The following is a 26,170-nucleotide window of genomic DNA, read 5'->3' as shown; positions in this document are numbered from 1 at the left end:
AGGTTCCCTCCCTCTCCACCCGGCAACAACCACCCCTCCCCCCGCCCCCCACCCCACCCCAGAGCCCAAAGCCCTGCAACCAAACCTCTTCTGGGCTCCTCTTCCCGCTTAATAGCACCAAGTAAACTCCCATGAGAGAAACCTCAAGGTTCCTCTCTGCTTTGCACATGCTACTCCCTTGCTCTCAAACATCCTACATATCACCCTCCAGGACTGCCTCCCTCATTCCTTTTTGTTTTGTGCCCACTTGGTAGGACTGCTCTTTTCTTTGTCTCCCCAGCTAGTCTGTGCAGAGCAGGGATCAAGTGGACCCTACCTGTGTCCTCCTCACCTACCATGGCACCTGACATTTAGAGGATACTTGGTAAATGTGGGATAAATGGATACACAAATAAATACTCCATTCGTATCAATCAAATGAGAGCATTTGTCCTGAGAACTCTACATCTCCCAGAAAGCCAGATCAGGATGAGTATACCTCCTGGTCCAACCACTAGGAAGGTTGACAATTCTGCCTTCTACCACCCCCATCCTCACCACCACTCCCATCCTAGACCAGGAAGTTGGCACACTGCTCCAGTGATTTCTATAGTTTATTGTCACTGGAATAGGACACTGATGTGGGGAGTGGGTGCAAATAGCAAATCTCAAGTAGCCAGACCTCTGATCTCAGAGCCCCTGAATACAGACAAGTAGGCTGTGAATCCAATAAATACAGACCTGCCTCTGCCCTATTACAAAGGCAGGTTAACACAGGGCCCTGGAACCTGGCTGTCCTGGCCCACCCTGGGATGGGGAGCAACCATCACTCCTCTGCTGGCTTCACTTGCTTGGCGGCCTCTAGCTGGCAAAGTAGCTCATCCCACTGCACAAATTGTTTGGAGAGAAGAATTGTCTGGTGGCAGGTCAAGGTGAGAACAGGAGCCTGAGTGAGGGACTGGAGAGATTTTGCATTTGCCAAAGGGTAGGGGAGGAGGGAAACAGGTTGACTGGGATGGGATGAAAGAGACAGAGATGGAGATGGAACAAAAGGACAGGGCTTTGGACAACATTCCTCAGGGGCCTGGCTGAGCAGAAAGGATACAGTTTTGTTGTATTCCTCCAGGAGAGCCTTGGACTCCTCAGTGATCTCCACACACTGGTCCTACGGGGACAACATATGGCAGAGAAAGGGGTTGGATAAAGCCCCCACTTCCCATTAACTTCCCTGCCTCGTCAGGGACCTTCACAGCCCATAAAGCCTAGAAAAGGTAGTGTTTCACCCCAGAGTCAAAAGGAGGAAATTTCTAATGGGGCTCCAGGATGGGTACCCTAACAGCAGTCCTAAGGGGGAGTGAACCACACATTTAAGGAAACACTCCTGCTAGTATGTGTCCTCCTCCCCTGCCCCCTATATTTGAACCCTCTTTAAACTTTGGGGCCTGGGAATGGCAAAACAAAACAAAACAAAACAAAACAAAACACCAAAAAACAGCTCCTCCACCCATAGTCAAGGACACACCATCCCCAGAAATTCTTGGGTACTTCCCATCATCAATCTTCTGGTATCTCAGAATAGTCCTACTCGGAGAGTCAAGAGATCCCGATGTGGCCAAGCAAGTCCCTTTCCCTCTCTAAAGCCGAGGAAGATAAAAGGATAAACCCTCAGGTTTCCCCTGGAGCTGACATCAGGGTAGCCTGAGGCTGCTTGCCCAGGCGGCAGCGGTGGGGACTAGGAGCCTCGCCACGTCTTTCTCTTCCAGTCCTCTCCCCTCCCATACCTGCTGCTGGATGTGGATCTGGGCCAAGCGCTGCAGGCGGGTGGCATGCTCAGGAACGGCTGTAAAACACAACGCATACTGCCCGATGATGCTTGTGCCTTCCCCCGGGGCTGTTCAATAGTCTATTAGGTCTTCAGCAGGATTAGAGTATTGAGTGGAGAAGCTAAGCAAACGCCAGGCTTCATCGACCACTGCAGCTAAAGGTGGTGGTGTGGCTCCCTGCCCATCCCAGTCTTACTCTCGGACCCAAGGCAGGGGTGGGGGGCGGGGTGGGGATACAGGGCCCTAGGAGAAAATAAACCTTGGGGTCCCCAGAGTTGCCCCATACCCCCACCCCAATGCTGTAAGCAGGGTGAGGTAAAGACAGCTTTGCCTGTTATGGGATCTGTTCCTTTGCTCTCAGTCCAGTGGGTCCAGGTCTGCCTAGAAGAGGGAGCCTGAAGGTGGGCTGAGGATGAATGCAAGGTTCCTAAGCTGGACACCTAGAATCCAACACTCAGAGCCCTGGCCACCATGCTGAGCCTATAGCTTAAGGTTGTCAAATGCTCAGCAGATAGCTGATCAGGGGTAGGGAGGGGGAACAGGAAAAAATACCTCCAGAGACAGACAAGATGGATATCTGGATTCAATTAAAGTCACTGTCTGTTTGTCAAAACTCAGGCCCAGGGACTGTTCTCAACAGTGCGGCAGGAAGAATTTATACACATTCACACACCTGGCAGGAACTCTTATAGTAAAATCTGGGCTATGTAGCAGCCTAAAGGACAGATGCTGAGGGGTGAGGTAGAAGGTAAAAGGAATACTCAGAGTTGGGAGCTGCTGGACTTACACTAGTGTCCTTAGGCCCAAACTGCCTGAGGTTCTGAAAATGAATTCTCTGCTCTGGCAACTTTCATCCCAATGCAGATGACAGGTATCCCCAGGGTTGAGGTAAAGACAAGGAGCAGACTTAGCTTGAACCCAGGGAACCTGAAGCACAGGAAGTCCTGTCCATCCACCCACCTCCCCAAGCAGAGTGGTAGAGCTGCAGACCTAAAGAGGTACCTTTGATGTGAGCGCTGTCCAGCATAGGCACCAAAGCCTCCACCTGTTCCAGGAGTGCAATCTGGGATAAGATAAACTGCTCCTCTGAGACATAAACAGACAAGATAGTGGCAGTGAGGCAAACCTGGGCACTGCTACTTCCATGCAAGGGACTGAGGACCTGACAGGGTAGATGGCTGAGTCCTGCAGCATGGGGCAGCTACTCTGCTCACTGCCCCTTCTCTAGGTGCACAGTCCCCCATTCTGCTCCCACCTCTCCTAGATGCCTCTGGTATGACCCGTCTTGAACCCAAGGAGCCTCTAGGTTTCCCCAAATACCACCTTTCTTGAAGTTTTAACTCTAAGGCCTCTTCCTCTAGCCTGCTATAACAAACTCAGTGAATCCAGGCAGACAGTGGCCAGGGAGGGAAGGAAAGGCTGGACTCCAGAGTTAGTATAGGAAAAGATCTCCTGAACTTGGCACCTGAGCCGCGGCAATGGTTCAGGGGCATTCTGGTTCACCACTGTATGCCTCACACTGAGGATGGTCTGGATCACAGAAAATGATCATTAAACATCTTCTGAATGAATTAACAAACACAGGTACTTGGCAAACCCTACCTCATGGAGTGATTGACTAAATTGAGCAGCAGACATTGCCAGGTGAATAGTTCCTGCCTAGAACTCTGAAACACCTGTGCCTTCTCACATGAAAGGAAAATGCTGAAACCCGTGCCAATATTCTCACCTCTCCCAAATGCAATGTTCTCTGCTCCCACCCTTTCCTAGAAGCTCCTTTATCTAGTGAGCAGAAGTGAGGAAGGTTCTGAAGGAAGATCCTAGAGGCAGACCACTGTTAGAAAACTGAAGTAGTTCCCAGTGTTGCTGGCACCATGGCCTCAGCTGGCTCAGAAGTATACCATACCCAATGCTCACTAGAAGACCACAGGATGACCTCAGGCCTCAGCCAAGAGCCAGGCCAGAATTTTAGACTGCAGCTTCCAGTGCTGTATCCATGAGAAGACTGGCAGGGAAGCCATCTCCATGCCCAACTTCCCCCATAATCCATAATCCCCAGATGCATGTGCACAGATTGGCCAGCACTACCTGCTAAAATAAACTGCAGCTTAGAGGCATCAGGTATGGCAATGCGGTCAATGTACTCAGGATCCAGATATTTGATCAAGTCTTCAACTAGAAAAGAAGCAAAACAGAAAATGGCATAGGGGTGGGGTGTGGGAAATCTGTCTTATGAAGGATATTAGAAGGATATTAGTGATCAACTTTGGGGAGAGCCTTGAGTGAGGAGATGACACCCACAGTATCTATCAGCAGGCTTCCACTGGGCCCCACCTCCCTGTCTCTCCCCTGTGAATACCTCCTGGCCAAACTCAGCCTTTACAGCTGGGAACACAATTGCCTCCACTATCCTGGAACCCTCAGCATTCCCACTGACCTATCTTCACCAAAAGTGGAAGGCCACTTGCTCCTCAGTGCCACCAAGACAAGTGAGACCCTTTTCTGATTTTTAGGTTGCTGGCTCTGACATAATCAAAAAGGCATGGCTGAGCCAAGCCTGGGTTCTCAGTGCCTAATTTCCTTCCTGCCTCTGAACCTTGCCTGTGGAAATACTATACCTCTCCTCCCTCCTTCACCAGAGGACTTTTGAGGCAGAGCCCTTATCCCATAACTTATGACACTGTCATGGGCTTGGAGTTTAACCACAAAGTAGAAATTACACCCCATGACACCACTTCAGCAGGGAAATATCTTCACATTCTGTCCCCATAGAGTGACTCCAATGACCTACTGGGCTGGAAGGCAAGGGCCAGGTCCCAGGAAGCATAGGCATGGGAAGGAGGGAAGGCAGGCACCCTATGGAATCACTTACTCTTTTTGTACAGAATCTTCACCCTCTCCCTCTTGCTGGCAATGTTCCCCAAAGCCACTTGTACCTTGACCAGGCCATCAGCCACCTGCAAGGGGACTGAAAGTTAATTCCAAGGTTCGCTGCTTGACCAAGGCTTGAAAGAGGTAAAGAACCCCCATTCCTTCATCTCCCAAATCTCTTTATCCCAGCAAAATAGGTTCGCCCCTTTCTCTTGTTTTAAAGGAGATGCAACCCCACCTTCTGGGAATCCTCAGTGTGAAGGGGGAGATAGTCATGTAGTCTCTGGGAAGTTTCAAGTCTGATTGGGAAGGTAATTAACTATGTTAGAGTTTATAGGACATTAGCATAACCTGGTTCCTACCTCTCTGGCTGAACCTACCTAGGCTCTAGGGGTAGAAGGTAAGGAATTCCCATATTAAAGGATCAAATAGAGGGAGAGGCTATGAAAGTGAATGATCTTACCCAGGTTTTAGAATATGGGGTGAAGAATGCTAATATTCAAGGGTCAAATATATGGGGAGGCAAATGGGACTAAGCAGCAACAGCCACAGAGGTAGAAGGAAAACAAGGAGGATTTTTGTCATGGATGTCAAAGGGAGAGAATGTTTTGAAAAATCAGTTCTCAAATGGGGCACAATCTGCTAGTGACAATTCCGTAAGAAGTATACAAACAGACATCATTATCTCTGATGCATCTAACTCCAGGGTATGCCTGACACTCTACCTTCAGTAAAAGGTCTTCCTATATTAAAAAAGGGGGGGGGGGGGGAGAGAGGGTAGGAGAACTAAGGTTCACGGTTGTCAAAATTCAGTCACTGGTGTGAAGGAGTGTTCCATCCATATCTAAACACCCGGTATTCTGGCCCCTGGTGGCTTGGTGGGTTAGGTGTGGGACTCTTGGTTTTGGTTCAGGTCATGGTATGACCGTTGGTGGAATCCAGCCACCCCCCACCCCCACGCCTACAGCAGGGAGCCTGCTTGGGATTCTCTAATTCTCTCTCTCTCTGGCCCGCCTCCTCCCCCCCCACCCCCCCACTGTCGCCTCTAAATAAATAAACTCAAAAAAAAAAAAAAAAAAAAAACCAACCCACCGGGTATCCAATCCCTTCCCTCTAATTCTGGCTCTCTCAGACCTCATCTCTCATTCCGGGAGCCTTCCTTATCCACCTTTGCTCTGCGCCCTCCAGTGTCCCACGGACCTCTTTCTGCACAATATTTAGCAATTGATTACGCAGGGCTCTATGCCAGCCCTTCCATTGTGGACTTCAGCGCTTACAGAAACTCTCGTTAGTCAGATTTTCAAGTGTGTTAGGTCTCCAGCCCGAGAGGACAGAGGCAGTCTTAGTCACAGTTTACAATGAGCCCATCGCAATCGGTCCTAATAACGCTGAGTGTCCTCCATGGAAATGGAGCCCGTGGGTCCGATAAGCTCCGAAAGGTTTCGAACCTTTGTTATTCCAAAGGTCTGGCTGCGGGCGACGAGGCTGGAGCGGTTGCACCTATCCCGAGGACCATGCCAGTAGGCCGCTCTTGCTCTGCCCCAGAAAGGCAGCACTGGATCCCAGATCACTCACCTTCCGCGAGCCGCGCGGCCCGCCAGACCCGTACACCCAGCGCTCCAGCTCCTCCACACGGGCCTGTAGCCGCTGCACGTCGCTGACAGCCGCCATAGCTACCTCGCCCCCACCTCAGCCGAGGAACAGGCAGAGGGCGGGACGTCCGGCCAAATAGAGAAGGCTGGCTAATCAGAGCGCGGGGGCATCCCTCAATACGAGAAGTGACGTTACGACTCAGCCATCGGGTGCCGGAAGTGACCGGCAGGGCCAGCGAAAGGTGTCAAAAGCTGTCTGGTTACCAAGGCAACGACTACCTATCAGGCTCTGTCCTAGTTTCCAGTTCCTGCTTGTCCAAACTTTTACTTTTCTTCTTCTAATTGAAGGGTACCAGAGACGTTTCCTACCCTATTCCCCGAGGTTGCCGACATAAATACACCTATTATTTCAGGATTGGTCCATTCCCATAGATCAGTAGGAGACTCCGTGAGATACCATGATCTTTAGGAGTCTTCTAAGGTTCAAGCGACTAATGCCTTGCCCAAGGCCACTCCGCACTATAGTAGCAGAATCAGGATTTGAACCCAGGCAGTCTGAATCATGAAACCCAGCCCCTCTACTTTCACGGCCCTTTGCTATTCTGTCTTCCCCTCTTGAGAACCCCTGGCCCAAAAACAACCTGTGTATACCACATAATTCCTCCCAACCCCCAGACCCAAACAAGAAGAGGCACTGGAGAGGGAGGGACTGCAGCTTTATTATTCAGATGTGACCTGAGGGATATCTCCTTCACAACACCCCAACCTAACCCTTCACCTGGCTTCTGAGGAGAAGCAGGTCTGATTTGAAGAGGTGGGGTCCTAGAGATGACACTGACACAGGGAGGCACATGAGGAAATGATGGGGGTTAGGGAGGGCAGAACTCTTTGGTAGATGCTGCTGGAGTTGGCCAGGGAGGAGGTGCTCTCCCTTTACAATGAGGTAGATGTAACATCAAAAGAAAACTCTTTGGCTTCAAGTCCACAGGGCATGGATGGGTGGGGGTGGGGATGTCATCTCCCAGGGCTGGGTCCTAGACTGGGTGCCCTAGAAGAATCAAGGTGAGGGGGGCCCCACTCAGCATTGGGGCTGGGACTCTTAATTCTGAGTGGGAGTTCTCAGGGTGAAGTGCTGGAAGGTGGCCCTGTAGGGAGTGGGGGTACAGGGTTGGTTGGGCCCTGGGAAGCTGGCACAGGCTGGCGGCGAGCAAAGAGGACACCTGATAAAGGGGTGAGGAGGTGGTGGAGGGAAAACACAGGCAGGAGGAGGTAGGCACAGAAACAGAAGAGGAAAACAAAAGTCAGTGTCCTGATTGTTACAACACCACACACATATCCCTGCCACAAACCAATGTGGACAAGCTCCTTAGGTCAGTTAGAGACTCCTATGGCAATATAGATACCCTCAAACAGGTAAACAAGAAATATTTACACTGATACATAGGTCCATGACAAGGCAGACATCCCATGGTATCCATGCCAGAGAGGTCATGCCTTAGACCCCATGCCATTGTAGACACCCTTTAACCCATGCCATTGTAGCAATCCCATGAACCCCACATTACCCATGCAAGTTTGGATATCCCTGAACCTCATGCTAGCTGAGAAAATCTAAAATCCCCATGCCAGAGCAAATACCCCTGACCTCATGCCAGTGTAGACAGCCTGCAGTACCCATACCAGTGTAGACCACCCCGTTGATCTCTAGGGCCATGTTGATACTGCTGATACCACTGCCTGCCAGATTGAGAGGCCCATCCAGCCGCTCTTCTGTCCAGGAGGGACAGGGGAGTCACATTTTGGAGAATCAGACTTCAGACTTTCAAGCTCCCCCCTCCATCCTTACAGACAGCCCCCATTCCACTTCAACCCCACACCTATAATCACACAGTTGTCTATTGAGGGATTTATCTGTCCCACCTCCAACACCTATTAGGTGATGGGTCTGTCCTCCCTCAGTGTATAGGCCCGAAGCCCTCTCAGCAACAAGCCCCTGCTCACCCCTCAGGGGAACCTTGCCACGGGGCAGGAAACTAGGGGGAGCTCCAGGTCGAGGTGGGTCCATGTGCCCCATCAGCACAGCCCTCTTCTCTGGGGGCTCCTCTGGTGCCAACTTCTCCCTTGCAGGTCCCAAAGCCAGGCCCACAGGCAGTGCCAGTCGAGGGGTTGGAATTCCGCTTTCCTCTGGAAGAACAGGTCAGTCAACTCCCATGGCCCAACCAACTCTGCCTCTGCATTTGGTTCTCCCCCTAGGGCTGGGGTGAAGGGAAGTCACCCAAGCTCAAGCACCAAGTTCAATTTTCCCTCCCATCCAGAGTCTCAGCCTGAGGCTCTGAAGCTGGAGAGCCCAAAGGGCCAATATATACATGTCTAGGTTGGTCCAAGACAATTAGGGCCTTTCCTTGCTCTCAGTTATTAAATAATACAGACCACAGGAGGCAAAAACTACATGCCAACAGGAGCCCTAGGTGGACAGATGTGGAATGGAGTTCCTCTAGATAAAGGACCTTTTCCCGAGCTTCAGGCCCACACCGCAGTAACCCGTACCCCAGACCTTCCAGGGTTTCACTGACCCTCAAACCTGAGGACCCCTAAACCTTCGCGTGCAGCAAACCTCAGTGCCCTGTCAGTCCTTACTACAGACTTCAATGCCTCTCAGACTTCAGACTCCCCACATTTTAATGTTCTCTGTATCTCAGCGCACCCCCAGGTCTCACAGACACCCAAATCTCAGACCCTGTCCCCTCACACCTTTCTTAATGGGGCTCGGGCTCAGCTGCGCGCAGGCGTGAGCAGGCAGGCCGGAGGCGGAGCCCTGGGCAGGGCGTGGGCTGGGCGTGGGCGGGGCGGGGCCAGGAACGGAGACTTGGCCGGGAGTACCCCGAGGTGTAGGCCCAGCTAAGCCGTAGAGCGGGGCGGCGGTGTAAGCCTGACGACGGCCCTCGCGCCGGTTGCTGTCGATGGCTGCCTGGAGCTCCCCTGGGGAGCTGAGCGCCCGCGTCTCGCACTCGTACGGGTACAGGTACTTCATGTACCTAGGGGCGGACGGACGAGGCGGGGTAGATGGGAGGCTGGATCCCACTGATCAAGTCCCACAATGAAACGCCCGCCCCTGGGCCCTCCACGTCCTGCGACCCCTTTCCCGCTCCTTGCCCCCTCCGCTCGCGCGCCTGGCCTCACTGGGTGCGTAGAGTGAAGGCTGCCGACGTGATGGTGGTGGGCAGGCTGAGGCCGCGCGTGACCTCCCGCCACACCTTGCGGTTGATGACTTCCACCAGGCCGCCTTTGGCTGTCACCAGGCGAAACAGCGCGTACAGGTCCAGCACCTGCTTCGCCATGATGGGCACGCGGTTCACTGGCGTCCCTGGTGAGAGGTAGGCAGAGAGTCAGAATACTAGGACTAAGACCCTGTCTGCGGACATCCTCAAGGACTCAAGGAGTCGGTTGCCTGGAGGCCAGGGTACAGGACGGGATCTCAGAGAAAAGGGAAGAGGGAGGGAGGGGTAAGGGGGATTCCAGGCGGAGCCCACAGAGCTCCCAAGATCTGGCTTGTAGCAGGAAGGACAGGAAGCTAGATCAGGGGTCGGCAAACTTCTTCTGTTAAGGTCCAGACGGTAAATATTACAGATTTTGAGGGCCAAACCTCCCCTTCAGAACTACTCCACTCTGCCATTGTAGCTTGAAAGCAGCTATGGAGGATATTTAAAGGAATGGGCCCGGCTGTGTTCCAATAAAAACTTTATTTACAGCCTCTGAAATTCGAATTCACACGTTCTGAAATGTTATTCGTCTTTTAATTTTTTTCACTATTTAAAAATGTAAAAACCATGCTTATCTCTCAGGCGGCTAGATTTGGCCAGCCGGCTTTAGTTTGCCAACCCCTAGGGTAGACCGTAGTAAGGACTTCCTGACAGTGCTGAAGAGCTGAACTCCCCTAAGCAGCGGCCCCGGGGTGGCTGCCAGAGACTGGGGGATGGCGGAAGTGGCGGATGGGAGAAGCAGCAGCCCCCGCCTCGGCTCGCCAACTCCGGCTCGCCAACTCCGTAGCTCGCGCCGCCCCCGCCGGCCAGTCCTGACAAAGGGGCCTGTCTGCTCTGAGCGATGGGCCCCAGTTAATTCTTTACCGATCCCGTCCCCTTCCGCCGCCTCCTTTGGACCCGAACAATTAGCTGCGGCCTGATTAATGTGGGGAAATTATCGGTCCCACGGGACCTCCTCCCCCCCCCGCCCCCCCGCACCCTCCCCCTCCCGCAGAGGGAGCAGAGGGAGGCAAGGACCAGAGGGAGGCAGAGCTCCCGTCCTGAGGGTGATGGAGGGAATGCTGGGATCTGCTCAGACCACTCTACCCCACTTTCCCCAGTGGAAGGGAGACCTCCCAGGGAGGGTCAGGGAGGGGACACTGGGGCCAGAATGACTGGGCCTCCTTGGGGACCAAAAAGACCTGGGACCCCACTGAGGGTCCCTGGTTAGAAAGGATCCCAAAAGGGGTGCTGGGCCTGTGGTGGGAGCTGAGGGACTTTGACCAGCAGCTGCACTAAGGGAGGGGGGTGCAGTGCAGCCAGTTAATTAGTGGCTTATCAGGCCAAGCTCCAAGTGAGTTAATTAGCTTTGTAGAGAGAGATAATGAGTCAGTCTTTGGACCCATGAATCTGGGGAGAAGCCTAAGTGATGGACTGCCGCCCACCCTGATCTCCTCCTGGACCCTTGCATTTTCTTCTATCTCTGAGATTCCTGGAAAGGAATTCCTCCTCCTCCACAACCCCAACTCACATGGCCCCCAGCCTACCCTTTAGAAGTCCTTCCTTCAGTCTAATCCCAGTCCTTTCTGCTGTAGAGCATATTGGATGTCCCTTGCCTGAAGCAAGGGGAAACTGAGGAGAGACAAGGCTGGACGAAGGGCCACTGAAAGAGGAACAAGGCATTCCCAACCCCCCAATCCTGGGAACCCCCCAGGCCAGCCCCCAACCATTTCCCCTCCCACCCTCCCAATTGATCCCACACTCATTAACCTGCCAGTGGGCTGGCCACTAATTAATCCCTGGGTGGAGGAGGGGGGCAGGGTCAGAGGTTAAAGACGCTATCGAGGGCCCAAAGGCTAGGTGTTGCCAAGCTCAGGCCTCTGCAGAGAGGAGCCAACCTGGGGACTAAACCCTGGGGTCTCCCTTCCTCAAAACTGGTAGGTGGGGGTCCTTCCCTTACATCAACCCACTCACCCCTCTTCTGCATGAAGCTAAACAGGTCATCCAGAAATTCCTTCCTCTTGGGGTCTGCATCAAGCTCGTACAGCTGGGGAAGGACTGAGGTCATTTTTCAGCTCCACTGACTTCCCCCCCTCCCCCTGGGACCCCAACTCAGGTTAAATCCTGAATAAGGGTTCTCAGCTAAAGGGGTGAGTAGGGTCTGAAATGTGGACTCCCTGGCATTAGACTCTCTCCCCCTGGGCGCAGGGAGGGGCCCTTTTTCCTAACACACACAGAGACCGGAGATCCACTGGCCAGGGGTGCCCTGGGAAGCTCAAACCATCCCTCTGGGGAATAGTGGACTAAAGGTAGCTTAGGAGGCTTAGCCTGCCTTCCAGGGCATGCAAAGATCCCCAGGAAGGAAGTCAGGCTGGGACTGTGTTCTATACTGAGGAAGCTGACAGATGTCTCTGAGGTGCTTGCTCATTCACGCTTGTTTATTCTTGCAAGGGCTTCTTCCTTTTCACATCTCTGTGTGCCATGGCTGGGGATGAGGGACTGAGATGCCTCTAACCCATTGTTCAGGCAGAGTAGATGCTCGGAATCTCTTGGATTGACACCTGGGGCCCCTCAGCCCCACTTCTGGTCTGTTTCCAGGGGCAGTGACCTACCCACTACAGAAGCTGCCACAGAGGTAATGGCCCTACACCGCCCAGGACCTGCAGGGTCAGAACTTGAAAGACCCAGAGGTCATCCCAGTCACCTGGAGCCCCATCTCCAGTATCACCTCCCAAATACCATCCAGCAGAAACAAGCCCTGGAGTAATAGTCATTTACCCAGAATAACAGTCCCTGAGTAATACCAATAGGTAACACTCCATTCCCCACTAAGAACTCTCAGAATTAAAAACAAACAAAAAAACAAAACCCAGAGATCCACTTTAGACCTATACTTCCCAGAAGAACTAAGCCCAAAGTCTTAGATGGATCCCCAAAAGTAATACATATGCTCTCCCAAGTAATAATCCCCAGAATTATACCCAAAAGAAACAGTCACTAGAGCAACAGAGCACCGAGTAACACTCCAAGTTTTACATTAATGCCACAGAGTACTAGCCGCAAATTAACACTTTTGGGAAAAGTCCCCAAGACCAACATCCTCCGAGTAATATCACCAGAATAGCACACCTGGAGTCAGAGCCCTTTATAATACATTCATAGTGACAGCCTGAAGTAGTGCCTTAGAATAACATCCAGATGGGTTCCACAGAGAGGAAGAACCTCAAATTAAAGCTCTCAGAGTAAGATCTTGTCACTCCCATCTGTACAGGAGCCCTTTAGTCACACTGCGGCTATAGTGTGGCCATCACAGGCTAGGAACTGTCACCCACACAACTCAGGCCAGGGAGAGGATTTGGATGGAGGCAATGTGACAGGGAAGAGATGAGGGTATCAGCTTGCGAAAGGAGTGGCAACCTCCATCCTGCTTCCAGAGACAGAAATATGCAGCCCAGGAAACCCCCACCGGTTGCTGGAATATGACCTTGTTACTTGATGTGTGAGAAGGTAGGGTAAGATGGTGCTGGCACTGGAATCCCCATTCCCCAGATCCCATTCCCTGAAAAGAATTCTTGAAGCTCCTACACCCCCCCCACTTTCCCTTCTAGCCTCACCAAAAGCCTCCAGTCTGTCATGCCTCCACATTTCTGGGCATCTCCTACACCTTTCAGTGTGTGTCTATGCACTTCTTTCCATGTCTCTGGAGGTTTCTTTCTGCTTCCCTGTCACTATCTATCTTTCAGTCCTCCGACTGTCTCTCTCCAGGTCTCCGTGTCTCTGTTTTTCCATCCTGCAGAGGGCAGTGGGGGTGGATGGGCTACGAATCACCTGGCTTTGCTTTTGCCCAGAGAGGAGGAAGGGGAGGGGGGCAGACATGTAGGGGGTCCTACCTGCTTGAACTGTTCCTCGTAGGTCCATTCATGGGGATGAGGTCCAGGGGGTTGACTTGAAGGTGAGCTGGGGCCCCGGGTCCCTGGACGGCTCTCCTCGGCTGCCTCCTCCTCTGCCCCGGCTTCCTCCCCTTCCTCATCCTCTTCCGCATCCTCCTCTTCTTCAGTCCCAACCTCCCCCAAGGCCCCTTCAGGGGCCTGCAGGGTCCGAGGGCCAGGCAAGGGAGGTAGTGGTGGTGGCAATGGGCGTTGAGGGGCCAATGGCCCCACCCCTTGGGCCAGTCGGGCTGCCTGCTGCCTCTGCAGGGCCTCCATTACAGCTTCCAGGCGCAGTCCCCCCGCTGGTGGGGGGGCTGGCACCAGGCGGGGCCCCGAGGAAAGGGCCGCCTGTGGGGGTGGGAATTATGAGTGTTGGGCCCTGCTGCCCCCACAACCCCCAGCACAAGAGGAGGTGGTCACTGATTCAAGGAAGTGCAGGGGGCCATAGGAAAAAAGGCAAAAAGATAGATTTCCCAGACATTGACAGAGACATAGGTAGAAACAGCAGGAGAGACAAGAGACCAGACCGAAAGAAACAGAAATGGATATTGACAGAGGACAGGTAAAGACTGAGCAGATCAGAGAGGGTGACAAGGACCAAGAAACAGAGAGGACAGGAGAGGAGAGAGCGAGAGTGAGCAAGCGAGATCAGAAAGAGAGACAATGATAGGAGAGATACGGGAACAGAAATGGAGATGGGACAGAGAGACAATGAGAGACAGGTGGGGACAGACAGAGATAATCAGGCAGAGATAAGAACAGAGAGACAGAGGTGGGGAGAGATGAGATTGATAGAGATATTGGGTAGATAGGGAAGGTAAGAGACAGAGAGAGGAGTAAGAGATAAATATCAAGACCTGAGTGACAGGTAGTCCAGAGAGAGAGACAGGGACAGAGATGGAGAGAGACAAACAGTGAGACAGTGGTTGAGAGAGAGGGGGAAAGACCGACGCAGCAGGAGACAGAGACTGAAGAGAGAAGAGAGATTAGAAAGAAACAAGGCGAGACAGCAAATAGAGGGAGACAGAGACTGAGGCAGGGAAAAACAGACGGAGAGACGGGGCAGAGAACGCAGAGGGCTAGCACTGAGGGGCCGCGAGGACAGAGGGTGGCGGGGGGCAGAGCCCCGGACCGGGCGGGCTGAGGACCGCTGGGTCTTGACGCCCGCTCTCTGGCTCCCCACGGCCCGCGGCCGCACTCACCAGCCTGGCGCGCCCCGGTGCCCCCGGCGTCTCCACGGCGTTCCCTCTGCTCTGCCCGCCTCTCGGGCAGCCCCTACCTCGGCTCTGCTCCCTGCGCGGGGTCCCCTGCCGTGCGCTCCCGCAGCGGTGCGCTCTTCTGGCCGCGGTGCGCTCACGCGCCGCTCTGCTGGTGGCGGCCGCGGGGGCGGGACCGGAGAGGGGCAGGGCGGGCGGGGGCGCGGGGGGAGAGGCCCCCCGGGGCTCTGCCGCTCCCAGCCCCCCAACAGGTGTTCCCCCTCCACACTGCCAGAACGGGAGGAGGGGGCGCTGGAGAGCTGCCAGGAATCGTTCGAAGGAGAGTGAGGAGTCTAACACCATTGGACTCTGGACCAGGGCCCCGCCACACCCACAAGTCGTGCCCCCCACATCCACACTCAGTGCCTGGCATTCACACACGAACAGCCGTGTTCACACACCAACACATACTGTCACAAGTTCGGGCACACAGCTGCCCTGTCTCACATACTTGGTAACATAGACACTACAGCGCCAATGGCCTGGGCAGGTTGTGATCATGAAAGGGGAATCACTCTGCAAGATACTGAGATGAATATGGAGGGTCTGCACAGAGCAAATGCTTCTCCCCCTGCCCTGCACAAGTGCTGTCCTCAACCGCAGGGAGGTTGCAGTTTGTGCAATACGTGCCCATGGTGGTGGACTCACATGTCTGCACTCTGGCACTCAGAGGTCTCTGAACTGAGTCCACATCCATGGCAGGGTACACACATACCACATGCAGATACATGGTCACACTTTTTTCTTTTTAATCTCTTGTGACCTTCTATTATGGAAATTTTCAAACATATACACAAGAATGGTGAATAGTATTATGAACCTCTGGTACTCATACCACATTTCAACAGTGATTAGAATTTTGCACATCCTCAACCCTGTGTGTGTGACTCCAGTCTGTATCTCTAGACCCCTCAGCCAACTACTCCAGGTCCACCCTAACTCTAGTTATCCCCCAGATGCATATTTCTTATTTCTTATTTTCTTTTGCCACTGTCCTGAGTAGCAGGCCACAATTTCTTCTCTCAGCAGCCTGGACCCCATTCCTCATAGGAACCCTCATACATTCCTCAGTTGCTTCCTGTGCCCAAGGGGGTGGACCTACCAAATGAATGAACAAAACAACCCATATCTGTCTGGGTGACACCTGGCATGAGTATGAAACTCGGCTATATCACACCCAGTACCAGGGGCCATCTCCTGACCTCATACTTAGTGAGGTGCACTGTTCCCAGGGCCAAGATTCCTCTAGGAGGCAGAAATTCAGGTGTGACTTTTGCCTACTTTCTCCTCCCCCAGTCAGTCCCCTCCTCTCAGACCCAGCTTGCCCCGGCCTGGACCACTAGCTCTTCTCACCAGATTCTTGTGGTAGGTGACACCCCTCTGCTCTTTTTTTTTTTTAAGTTAAAAAAAATTTTTTTTTGTTTTAAGTTTATTTTTATTCATTTTGAGAGGAAGAGAGAGAGCAAGAGAGCAGGGGAGGGGCAGAGAGAGGGGAGAGAAAGAATCCCAAGCAGGCTCTGCACTGTCAGCACAGAGCCCAACTTGGGGCTTGATCCCACAAACCTTGAGATCATGACCTGAGCCAAAATCAAGGGTCAGACGCTAAACCAACTGAGCCACCCAGGAGCCCCACCCCTCTGCGTTCCTTGTCTCTATCCTCCACACTTGTCCCTGACCCACATTCCACTGTGGCACTAAGTCCTTGTTCTCTTTGGCCCATCTCTGGCCATACTGAAGCTCAGTGCTGCTCATAACTTTGGCTCACTCCAGTGTTCTGCTCAGATTTCAGACCTGACAGCCAGTCAGACCCCAACCCCCCAAGAAGCCTTGGTCATCCAACTGTCCTCAGTACTGATGCTCCCTCTCCAGTGGCTTTGGGTGGTGTGAATACTCCTGGAAAGCATCAAGCCCCTTCCTCTGGGCCTAGAGGGGAGAATCTGAATACGCCATGGCAAACATGCCCTAGGGGCTCCTGGCAGAGAGTAGAGCTTTGCAGAACTCATATGGCCAGCTTGCTCCCCATACACCCATTTCCCCTTCAGTGCTCAGAGAACAGGAGGTGCCTGGATAGAGATAGATGGTAAGATTCTTCTTGGAAAGGTAGGAACTGGCTTGGAGAAATTCTAGTTCTGGGAGTTTTGGAGATTGCTTCACAAGGGGCAGAGGAGGAGAGGGGTAAGGGACTGAGCAGCTTCACCCAAAGAAAGGAATCAATCATTAGTCAAGCATAGTAAACCTATCTTGGGGGTCCAGACCAGGAGGGTTACAACTGGGAAGGGTTGAGGGGAAGCAAGAAGCTTTACTGGGACCTGGTTTATCTCTCTCTTCATCTGTGAAGAAGAAAGGATGTCTCTCATACCCTCACTTAGCTCCCATCTGATTCTATACCTCACAGAGACAAAGACAGATCTAGATCTCCATTGATCCAACATATATTTACCAAGCAGCTACTTTGTGCAAGACATTGTTGGAAATAGGAGTAAATAAAACAAAGTCTTTATTATAATGGTATAATTCCAGTGGGGAAATACATAATGTATCAGATGGTGATAATTAAAATGGGGAAAAATAAATCTGGGTTGAGGGGAATAGAAAGAGATGGATGTATGTTATGTATTCATAATAAATTACACTCAAACTTAGCAAGCTTAAAACAACATTTATTTTCACACAATTCTGTGGATCAGGAATTTGATAGTGGCTTAGTTGGATGGTTCTGGCTCACTGCCTCTCATGAGGTTGTAGTATAAATGTTGGCTGTAGCTACAGTCACATGAAGGCTTGACTGGGACTGGAGGATCCACTTCCAAGATGACTCACTCACATGGCTGTTGGTAGGAGGCTGTTCTCCCCAGGTGGACCTCTCCATAGGAAAGGATCTCCTGCCTCAGGGTCCTCCCTACATGGCAGTTGGTTTCTCCCACAGAGAGTGACCCAAGAGAGACCAAAGGAGGCAGCAATGCTTTTTTGGTCTAGTCTTAGAAATTACATAGTCACTTCTGCCATGTATTTGTTAAAATTACATGAATATCCAACCCACATTCAAGGGGAAGGGAATTAGTCTTCACTTCTTAAGGGAGATATATACTTTTTTTTAAATTAAAAAAATGTTTATTTATTTATTTAAAGAGAGAGCAAGTGAGGGGAGGGGCAGAGGGAGAGGGAGAGAGGGAATCCCAAGTGGGCTCTGCGCTGTTAGGTCACGAGATCATGACCTGAGCCCTTATCAAGAGCTGGACACTTAACTGACTGGGCCACCCAGGCATCCCAAGGATTATCAAAAATTTTATGGAGTTATTTTAAAACCACCACAGAAGGAGTGGGTGTGGCTGGCTGGTTCAGTTGGTAGAGAATGTGACTCTTGATCTCAGGGTTGTGAATTTGATCCCCACATTGGGCATGGAACCTACCTACACACACACACACACAGAGAGAGAGAGAGAGACAGACAGAGAGAGAGAGAGAGAGAGAGAGAGGCTGCTATTACAGAAATGTTAGGGGAAGAAGCAAGAATTGAAGGAGGGGAGGAAGAGAGCCATAGGAATACCTAGGGAAGAGCTCTGCAGCCAGAATAGCAGGTACGAACATCCTGAGATGGAAGTTTGCTTGATGTGTCAGAAGGAAAGCAAGGAAGCCACTGAGCTAAATTAGGGTGGCTGGGGTAAATGGTTGGATGTTTGGTCCATAGGTAACATGGGCCTTGGGAGTAGGTTCCTGGAGGCAGTGAAAGGACTAAATGAGATGGAAACCATTGAAAACGTCTGAGCAAAGGAAACAAAACAAAACAACACAACAAAGAAATGTCTGAGCAGAAAGTAGTCTTGACTCTGGCTACTGTGTAGAGAATCCTCCACACAGGATATAAGCACAAAGATCAATTAGGAGGCTATTGCAGTAATCCAGGCAAGCGATGATGGCTTGGACCAGGTGGTACCAATGGAAGTGTTAAGACATAGGTAGATTCTGGATATGTTTTTAAGATAAAACTGACAGGATCTGTTGATGGCTTGGATTCTCATTCTCATTCTCTCGATGTGAGAATGAAAGATATCCAAGATGGGGAGCCTGGCTGGTGTACTTTTACTTAAAAATAAAATCTCAAAAAAAGAAAGGTATCTATGATGACTCCAAGGTTTTTGGCAGCTGAGTAAATGTAGGTACCTTTAACTCAGACAGTAAAGACTGTAAGATGTGTTGGTTTGGGAGAGAAATCAGTTTGCGTGGCCATTTTAAGTTTGAGATGCCAATTAGACAGGGGAGAGGGAGGCAGTCAGATATCTGAATCTGGTGCTGAAAGGTTTAGGCTAAGATAAAAAACTAGGAGTCAAGGGGTGCCTGGGTGGCTCAGTCGGTTGAGTGTCCGACTTTGGCTCGGGTCATGATCTCACAGTTTGTGAGTTTGAGCCCCACATCGGGCCCTGTACTGACAGCTCAGAGCCTGAAGCCTGCTTCAGATTCTGTGTCTCCCTTTCTTTCTGCCCCTCCCTTGCTCGCTGTCTGTCTCTCTCTCTCAAAATAAATAAACATTAAAAAGCTAAAAAAACAAACAAACAAACCAGGATTCAAGATGTACAGATGGTCCTTGAGGTCCATCCATGTTGTTGTAAGTGGTAGGGTTTCCTTTTTTATGGTTGCATGATATCCCAGCACATGTACGTACTTTTTTTTTTTAATCCATTCATCTTGTGGGCATTATGCTAAGTGAAGCAAGTCAAGATGAAGACAAAATACTGTTATGTTCTCACTTATATGTGAAATCTAAAAAAACCCCAAACTCATAGAAACAGAGAACAGATTAAGAGTTGCCAGAGGCAGGGGGTATGGGCAGGTAGAGGTGGAATGGAGGAATGAGAAAGGTGGCCAAGGGGCATAAACTTCCAGTTATAAATAAGTCCTGGGGATGTAATGTGAAGCTTAGTGCTCTTATACTATATTAGTAGTATATTAGTACATTAAATACTATATTGTACATTGGAAAGTTGTTAAGAGAGATCTTTAAAGTTCTCATCTCAAGAAAAAAAGAATCTGTAACTATGTGAAGTGATGGATGTTAACTTATTGTGGTAATCATTTCACCATACATAGATCAAATCATTATATTGTACACCTTTAAGTAACTTAATGTTATACTAACTATATTTCAATAAAACTTTTTTATTATTGAGGGACAGAGAAAGACAGAGCATGAGCAGGGCAGGGGCAGAAAAATAGGGAGACTCAGAATCCAGGCTCCAGGCTGACAGCAGAGAGCCGGATGTGAGGCTCAAACCCATCAACTGTTGAGATCATGACCCGAGCTGAAGTCAGATGCTAACCAACTGAGCCACCCAGGTACCCCTCAATAAAACTACTTTCAAAAAAGGCACACAGATGGTATTTAAAGTCATGAATGGGGGTGCCTGGGTGGCTCAGTCGGTTAAGCGTCCGACTTCAGCTCAGGTCACGATCTCGCGGTCCGTGAGTTCGAGCCCTGCATCGGGCTCTGGGCTGGTGGCTCAGAGCCTGGAGCCTGCTTCCGATTCTGTGTCTCCCTCTCTCTCTGCCCCTCCCCCGTTCATGCTCTGTCTCTCTCTGTCTCAAAAATAAATAAAATGTTAAAAAAATTAAAAAAAAAAATAAAGTCATGAATGGTTAAGAACTCCTGGGAAGGGTATAGACAGAGAAGTTTGAGAATTAAATCTTGGGAAGTCAAAGGCTGGAGATAAGAAAGATCAAGCAAAGGAGGCAATTTTAGGAAGAGTAGTGTCCTAGGAGCCAAAAGTGTTTTAAGAGTGTTTCAAATGAAAGTTAAGAAATAGCCACTGGACCTAGTAGCTGAGACAGGGAGGAGCCTGGAAGCAGAGTCTTATGTGGAAGGGAAGGGGGAGATTATAAGGGAAGCTTCCAGGGCATTTCTGATAGATGTGGGCTCTGAGCATAGAGGGAGAACTGGATTACAGGGTGGGAGAAATCCTTGGAGGTTTGGCTTTGCATTGTTGTCGAGGCCTCGGCCAAATTCTGTCATGGCCAACATGATGGTGCGAATGGGGTGTTGGAATGGTCATCTTGCCTGGGCCTCACATGCACTCAGAGTAAGAAATTTATAAACTTAAAAACAAATTTTTTTAACGTTTATTTATTTTTGAGACAATGCAAGAGACAGAGTGCAAGCAACGGAGGGGCAGACAGAGGGAAACACAGAATCCGAAGCAGAATCTAGGTTCTGGGCTATCAGCCCAGAGCCTGATGCGGGGCTCGAACTCACGAACTGTGAGATCGTGACCTGAGCTGAAGTCAGACACTCAACCCTCAGCCGACTGAGCCACTCAGGCACCCCAGAAATTTATAAACTTTTGATGTTGTTTCCAAATGGCCGTACATGTAGTCTTCTGTATTTCGTTCACTAGAAATTTGAGTTTTTAGAATCTACAATTTTTATAACCATGTTCCTTCCACTTTTGATATAGCAGGAGGCCTAAGAAGTGAGAGTGGCCTGGATCTTACTCAACCTCAGAGAAGGTGAGGTAGGTGAGGTGTCAAAGCACAAAATTTAAGAAGGCAAATGCAGAGTCCCTGGGATGAGTGTACCTTACACACCTCTTTTGCCTCACCCACCTCAGACACCACCAGGGGGTATGTCTGCTCTCTACCCCTGGGGGCCTCTACAAGTCAGGTGTCCTGGAGAAGTTAAGACTTTCTACTCTGGGTGGGGGTAGACAGGATATACTGGAAAGACAAAAATGATTATCGTGCCTCCATTAGCCCAAAAGTGGGTATACACTGCCACCCCGTGGCCACCCAGGATCGGACTCCAGGACTATTTTCAGAATGGCACCGGCAGAAGGCAAGACCAAGACCCACACCATCTTACCCACCCCTGCATTTCTTCAAGTTAGCAGGTTTTCCTGCTGTTCAGACACACAAAGAAATGACTGTTCAACAAGTCTTTATTAACAGAGACAGGTGGACAGACATCAAGGGCAGTATGTGGAAGCTGTGATGAGGGTGTACGTGTGCAGAAAAGGCCTTTGTAGGCCAGGGATGGCCCCCTGGACCTAGGCTAACTTCTCTAGGTCCTCTGCCCAGCAGTGGGCCCTGAGCTGAGGCCAGCCTCCCCCAGTCACACTCCTAAGGGACGAATGGGGAAAGGCATGGGGTCTTTCAGGATAGAAGGACCCTGACCTCAGCATTCTCCATTCTTACAGTTCTCCCAGCTGACTTAGTTGCTAAGAGTGGGGACAGGCCATGAGAGCACTTGCATAGTAAGGGGAACAGAATGAGGTAAGGCATATGGTGAGGATGGGGAGATGAGGGGGGCCTCCACAGGCAACCCTTCATCTCCCTCCCACCTCAGCTGCTGTTGGGTTGAAGGGTCAGGCCCAGACAGAGTATAATACCTACACCCATCACCAACTCCAGAGCCTTGACTGGTGGCAGGAAAGCTCTGGAAAAGGCTTGAGTTAGTGATTCAAGCTTGTGGTATGTCCGAATATGACTGGCCCCTTGGTACATGTGGGGTTCCCTCTCTGGATGGTTGTGAACGTATGATGCTGCCGTACACATGGGATTGTATCTGCATGTATGTCCCATATGTTCCCACGAGTCTCTGTATTTGGTTACATAAGCATGTGTGTCCCTGCTCGTACATCAGGAACTTAGTAGTTGCATGTTGTGTCCCTGTCTTTTCACATGGGCTCCAGAAAGTGGATGTATGCAGGCCTGCCTGCTCCTGTCCATCCACAGGTCCTCGTTCAGGCCTGGCTGGTCAGGGGTCCTGGCCAAAGAGGTAGGTGGTGAGCTCAAGCCGGAGGCCCCGGGCATAGGCGCGAAGAGTATAGAAGAGCGTGAGGAAGTCCTGGGTGCTGAAGATTGTGTCAGCCAGTGCGAAGGCCAAGGTAGATGGGATGACACCCCGACCATACTCCACCATCCATGTATTTGGCCCCCATTCCACAGCTGTTGCCTCACCAGGCCCGTGGACCACGGTCTCCCCTAGAGGACAGGGAGCACCCACATAAGGAGCCTAGCCCTTCCATTGCTGCCACCTCCCTAGCCCGTGGGCTGTCTAGGGGCAAGAAACAGAGCAGGAGCATCAGGAAAGGAAAAAGCCTTACCTCACTGGCCTGGTCGCCCATCTGGAAGAGTAAGAAGCCAAGATGGCCACTCCTAAGTTTTCCTTTGTGGCATCACCTGGCTCATGTCCTCTTTGGGGGTAAGCCAAGGAGGGCCACCTCACATGGCCAGGGGCCACTGTATGGGAGTCCTGGAAGTCTGCATTCCCAAGCCTCACTCATGTCAGGCAGAAATTTAGCTAAACTTGGGCTGGGCCTGTTAGATAGGGAGGGGTGGTTATAAGACTTGTGTGACTGTCTGAGAAATGTTCAATTATAATGCCTGTCATGCCTATAACTTATCAATCTGAAACTTATGTGGAAATCCATAGGTCTACTTTTTATGTAAAAAAATGTTTCACTATAGAAAAAATGAAGACAACTGTCTGTCTTGTCTTTGGGGGTATGACAGCATATCTGATTACCCAACTGTCTCTCCAACAACTGCTGGAATACTGGATAAATAAAACAGTGTCTTGGTATATAAAAATTGGACGTGGTTAACAGGAAGTGGTTAAGTTTTGTTTCCTTTTGACAGAAGTCCTTGGACAGGGGCCCTTGGACCTGCTTCAACCAATAATGACCTGTGGCTTATCTGAGGGGTAAGGGAACTGAGGGGAGAGCCCCCAACATACCCCCTTTCCATGCCATGACCCTCCTCCAATTATGGGCACCCCAGAATGAAGGGACCCACCTGGGTAGAAGACCTCACTTTTGGTAGTGCCCTCTCTCCACTGGTGGAAGGTGCCAGAGATGATGGTGTCGGAAATCTCAGCCCAGTAGCGCCCTGAGGGACAATCAGATGGACACCGAATATCAGGGTATCAGCACCAATATATGTCTTGGCCAAACATCAGAAAGGAGGGCATGGACCCTTGTACAGCCCCAGCCTCCCAGTTCGGCCCGCTGCCAGCACTGACCCGAGTGGCCGCCAGAGCCCAGGGCGGTGCCGAAGAGCAGCACGTACTCGGACAGCGAGGCGTGCAGAAGGCACATGGCGCCCATCCAGCCGCCCGCGTTCACAAACACCCACTGCAGCTCCTCGTCGGGCAGCACGTGGCCTGGGTGCAGCCGCCGTAATTCCACGATCAGCCGAGAGAACGCCAGCTCGTGGTCCAACCCTGGCGGAGGCAGAGGAACAACAGAACCTAAGCTAGAATCACTCGGAACTCGGTAAAGACGTCTCTGAAACTCCCAACTAAGCTCGGGCCTCCCCAGACCCCTGCCCTCCACCCGTTCGCTCCCCCGGTGACCCGTCGGCTCACCCGCATACTGCCGGGCCAGCTGCGCGATCTCTTCGTGCTGGAAGACGAAGCTTTGCGTGCCCAGCCAGAGCCAGACCACCTGGGCCAGCACAGCAGCGGCAGCCAGGAGCAGCGCGGCCCACACCCACCGCCGGCCCACGGCCCACTGCATCCCGGAAGGCGTCCTAGCAGGGAGAAGTGAAGGAACAAACCGGGGCCTGGAGCTGTGACTTTTACTGCCTCAAAACCTGCGGCGCGCAGTTCACAACCGTACCCCCGCCACAGTCGTGGTACGGCTCGCCCTGGCCAATCAGAACAGTCCGAACACCCGGGCACCACCCCTTGGGTTGAACCATTTCCTCGCGGAGAGTGTGGAGCGCCGAGGAGTGGGGTGGAGCTGCGCGCGTGACGCGATGGGACGGGGCTAAACCCTCCTAGCTGTCAGTGTTAGGGCCTAAGAGCGAGGTCTTTCCGAGTTCCTTACCGCGTGTGGGTGGTGGTCGGGGTAGGTGGCTGTGACAAGCAGAGTGGATTGGCCCCCTTCTCAAATTTGCAGCAGGCGATCGACTTGTGATTGTGATCTTTGCTAGCACAAAAAGTGGGAGGAGGCGCTTCTACCTAGGAAAAGTACGGAAGGCTTTCTGGAGGCGGTGACGCCTCTAAATGGTGTTTAGAAAAATGGGGAGGGGCATTCAGCGAATGAGACGTACTCTAAGAACAAAAGCACTATGAAGAGACAGCAAGGAGTCTTTTAGGGCCTTTTGGGGCCTACGATTTATTCTTTGTTTTGGAGCACAAAATGTGAGAGGAGAGCATTGTACACCAACAGGGTTATGGGGAGGAGAATGATAAAGGGAGAGAAGCAAAAGAGAAAAGCGGCAGCAGGGTGCAGTGATTAAGAAAGAAACGCTGGAACTGGATTGATTGTTAAAAGACTGGCTCCTGCCAACCTACCAGTTGTGTGATCTTGGATAAACTACTTAAGCCCTGTGACTCGGTTTTCTCATCTGGAAAGTGGGATGAATAAAAGTGTCTACCTCATAGTACATATCTTAATTGTGATGAAGGTTAAATGAGTTAATATTTATAAAGCAATTAGTGCCTGGCAAGTGGTGTCATATGTGTTAGTTACATAAATAAAACACAAAGGAGAAAAGAACTAGAAGGACACAGCATCACACATGATAGTGATGGAATGAAGGGTCAACACAGTCAAATGTAATTAAGAGGTCTGATAAAATGATGGGAAATGGTCATTAGGTTTCTCAGTAAGGGCATGCAGCAGAGATGATGTTATACAAATCTATTTCTTTTTGCTCTTGGGCAGCCATATTACATTCCACAGTATACTCTGTAGCAGATGAAGCCATATGATTGTGTTCTGGCCAATGAAGTATAGGCAGGAATGAGGTATGCCACTTCCAGGTCTGGCTCCCAACATCCTCTGTGAAATTCTTTACATTCTTACTCTTCCCGCACCTAATATCTTAGTAATAGGGAATTAAGTAGTGGAGAATTCTGAATGCTGCTTCGCCTCTCCCCCCACAATACACTTGCTAAGCCACTGAGTTTGCGGGGGGGGGGGGGGGGGGGGGAGGGTGTTGTTTGCTACAGTAACTAAGTTTACTTAACCTATTACAGGCTGCTAGACATATTACAGTGTATCGTGTAGGTAAGAGTAGAGGCTGGGAAGCTGGACTATTTTCTGAGAAACTTGGCCAAGAAGGGAAAGATAAAGAAGGGATTATCTAGAGGGGAATGCATGGTGGAGGGAACATGTTTTTGTATTGGCTCTGGCTTCTGTGATGCTTCTGAGCTGACCATTCTCTTAAGAACCTTGAGGCTGAGGGGCTAACCCCAAAATCTGGTCTCTGCACCCCTGTTCCAGGCAAAGCCCTCTGGGACTGTCTAGGCCTGTGGCTCCCTTGGTCTTTCACAAGGATAGCACACAATGCTTTAAAAAAAATGGTCACAGCCATATTCTCCAGATGTTGTTAAGAAATAAAATTCAACCGAGGGGCGCCTGGGTGGCTCAGGCGGTTAAGCATCTGACTTCAGCTCAGGTCATGATCTCACAGTTTGTGAGTTTGAGTCCTGCATCCAGCCCTGTGCTAACAGCTCAGAGCCTAGAGTCTGCTTCGGATTCT

General features: G+C 51.1%; 3 protein-coding genes across 10 annotated transcripts; all 3 read right to left on the bottom strand.

The window, feature by feature from the left end:
• Positions 1–580: 580 nt before the first annotated feature.
• Positions 581–6,403, bottom strand: DCTN3 (dynactin subunit 3). Of its 5 annotated transcripts, none has more exons than XM_058695064.1 (8): positions 6,249–6,403; positions 4,675–4,759; positions 3,891–3,977; positions 2,793–2,888; positions 2,590–2,642; positions 1,761–1,819; positions 1,085–1,144; positions 581–895 (listed from the first exon to the last, which is right to left on the bottom strand). In XM_058695064.1, exons 1-8 carry the CDS (start codon positions 6,342–6,344, stop codon positions 841–843), a joined length of 591 nt encoding a protein of 196 aa, XP_058551047.1. In that variant the 5' UTR covers positions 6,345–6,403; the 3' UTR covers positions 581–840. The 5 variants fall into 5 exon arrangements, with proteins under 5 accessions (XP_058551047.1, XP_058551048.1, XP_058551049.1 ...); XM_058695065.1 differs by having other exon boundaries at positions 2,805–2,888; positions 6,249–6,402; XM_058695066.1 differs by lacking the exon at positions 2,590–2,642 and having other exon boundaries at positions 6,249–6,401.
• Positions 6,404–6,964: 561 nt separating this feature from the next.
• Positions 6,965–21,472, bottom strand: ARID3C (AT-rich interaction domain 3C). 2 transcript variants are annotated; one of them, XM_058695055.1, is made up of 8 exons: positions 14,636–21,472; positions 13,395–13,781; positions 11,479–11,551; positions 9,446–9,629; positions 9,017–9,300; positions 8,267–8,449; positions 7,946–8,035; positions 6,965–7,485 (listed from the first exon to the last, which is right to left on the bottom strand). In XM_058695055.1, exons 1-8 carry the CDS (start codon positions 14,990–14,992, stop codon positions 7,385–7,387), a joined length of 1,659 nt encoding a protein of 552 aa, XP_058551038.1. In that variant the 5' UTR covers positions 14,993–21,472; the 3' UTR covers positions 6,965–7,384. The 2 variants fall into 2 exon arrangements, with proteins under 2 accessions (XP_058551038.1, XP_058551037.1); XM_058695054.1 differs by lacking the exon at positions 7,946–8,035.
• A 125-nt stretch (positions 21,473–21,597) lies between these two features.
• On the bottom strand, positions 21,598–24,634 carry SIGMAR1 (sigma non-opioid intracellular receptor 1). Of its 3 annotated transcripts, none has more exons than XM_058695061.1 (5): positions 24,508–24,634; positions 24,045–24,208; positions 23,700–23,900; positions 23,474–23,566; positions 21,598–22,660 (listed from the first exon to the last, which is right to left on the bottom strand). In XM_058695061.1, exons 2-5 carry the CDS (start codon positions 24,193–24,195, stop codon positions 22,434–22,436), a joined length of 672 nt encoding a protein of 223 aa, XP_058551044.1. In that variant the 5' UTR covers positions 24,196–24,208; positions 24,508–24,634; the 3' UTR covers positions 21,598–22,433. The 3 variants fall into 3 exon arrangements, with proteins under 3 accessions (XP_058551044.1, XP_058551045.1, XP_058551046.1); XM_058695062.1 differs by lacking the exon at positions 24,508–24,634 and adding an exon at positions 22,783–22,803 and having other exon boundaries at positions 22,523–22,660; positions 24,045–24,323; XM_058695063.1 differs by lacking the exons at positions 21,598–22,660; positions 24,508–24,634 and adding an exon at positions 22,811–22,996 and having other exon boundaries at positions 24,045–24,323.
• Positions 24,635–26,170: the final 1,536 nt, after the last annotated feature.

The sequence above is a fragment of the Neofelis nebulosa genome, chromosome 12, assembly GCF_028018385.1.
Source record: "Neofelis nebulosa isolate mNeoNeb1 chromosome 12, mNeoNeb1.pri, whole genome shotgun sequence".
NCBI lineage: Eukaryota > Metazoa > Chordata > Mammalia > Carnivora > Felidae > Neofelis > Neofelis nebulosa.
This window is presented reverse-complemented; position numbering and strand designations above follow the sequence as displayed.

Coding starts and splice junctions, on each gene's coding strand:
- DCTN3 (XM_058695064.1), bottom strand. CDS start 6,344: ATGGCGGCTGTCAGCGACGTGCAGCGGCTACAGGCCCGTGTGGAGGAG. Junction 2,889..3,890: donor GCTGCAGTTTATTTTAGCAG/GTAGTGCTGGCC, acceptor TTTATGTCTCAG/AGGAGCAGTTTATCTTATCC. Junction 2,643..2,792: donor CATCAAAGGTACCTCTTTAG/GTCTGCAGCTCT, acceptor GAAAGTTGCCAG/AGCAGAGAATTCATTTTCAG.
- ARID3C (XM_058695055.1), bottom strand. CDS start 14,992: ATGGTGTTAGACTCCTCACTCTCCTTCGAACGATTCCTGGCAGCTCTC. Junction 11,552..13,394: donor ACGAGGAACAGTTCAAGCAG/GTAGGACCCCCT, acceptor GTCCTTCCCCAG/CTGTACGAGCTTGATGCAGA. Junction 9,301..9,445: donor GCCTTCACTCTACGCACCCA/GTGAGGCCAGGC, acceptor GTCCGCCCCTAG/GTACATGAAGTACCTGTACC.
- SIGMAR1 (XM_058695061.1), bottom strand. CDS start 24,195: ATGCAGTGGGCCGTGGGCCGGCGGTGGGTGTGGGCCGCGCTGCTCCTG. Junction 23,901..24,044: donor GCTGGCCCGGCAGTATGCGG/GTGAGCCGACGG, acceptor TGCCTCCGCCAG/GGTTGGACCACGAGCTGGCG. Junction 22,661..23,473: donor AAGTGAGGTCTTCTACCCAG/GTGGGTCCCTTC, acceptor CCTGTCCTCTAG/GGGAGACCGTGGTCCACGGG.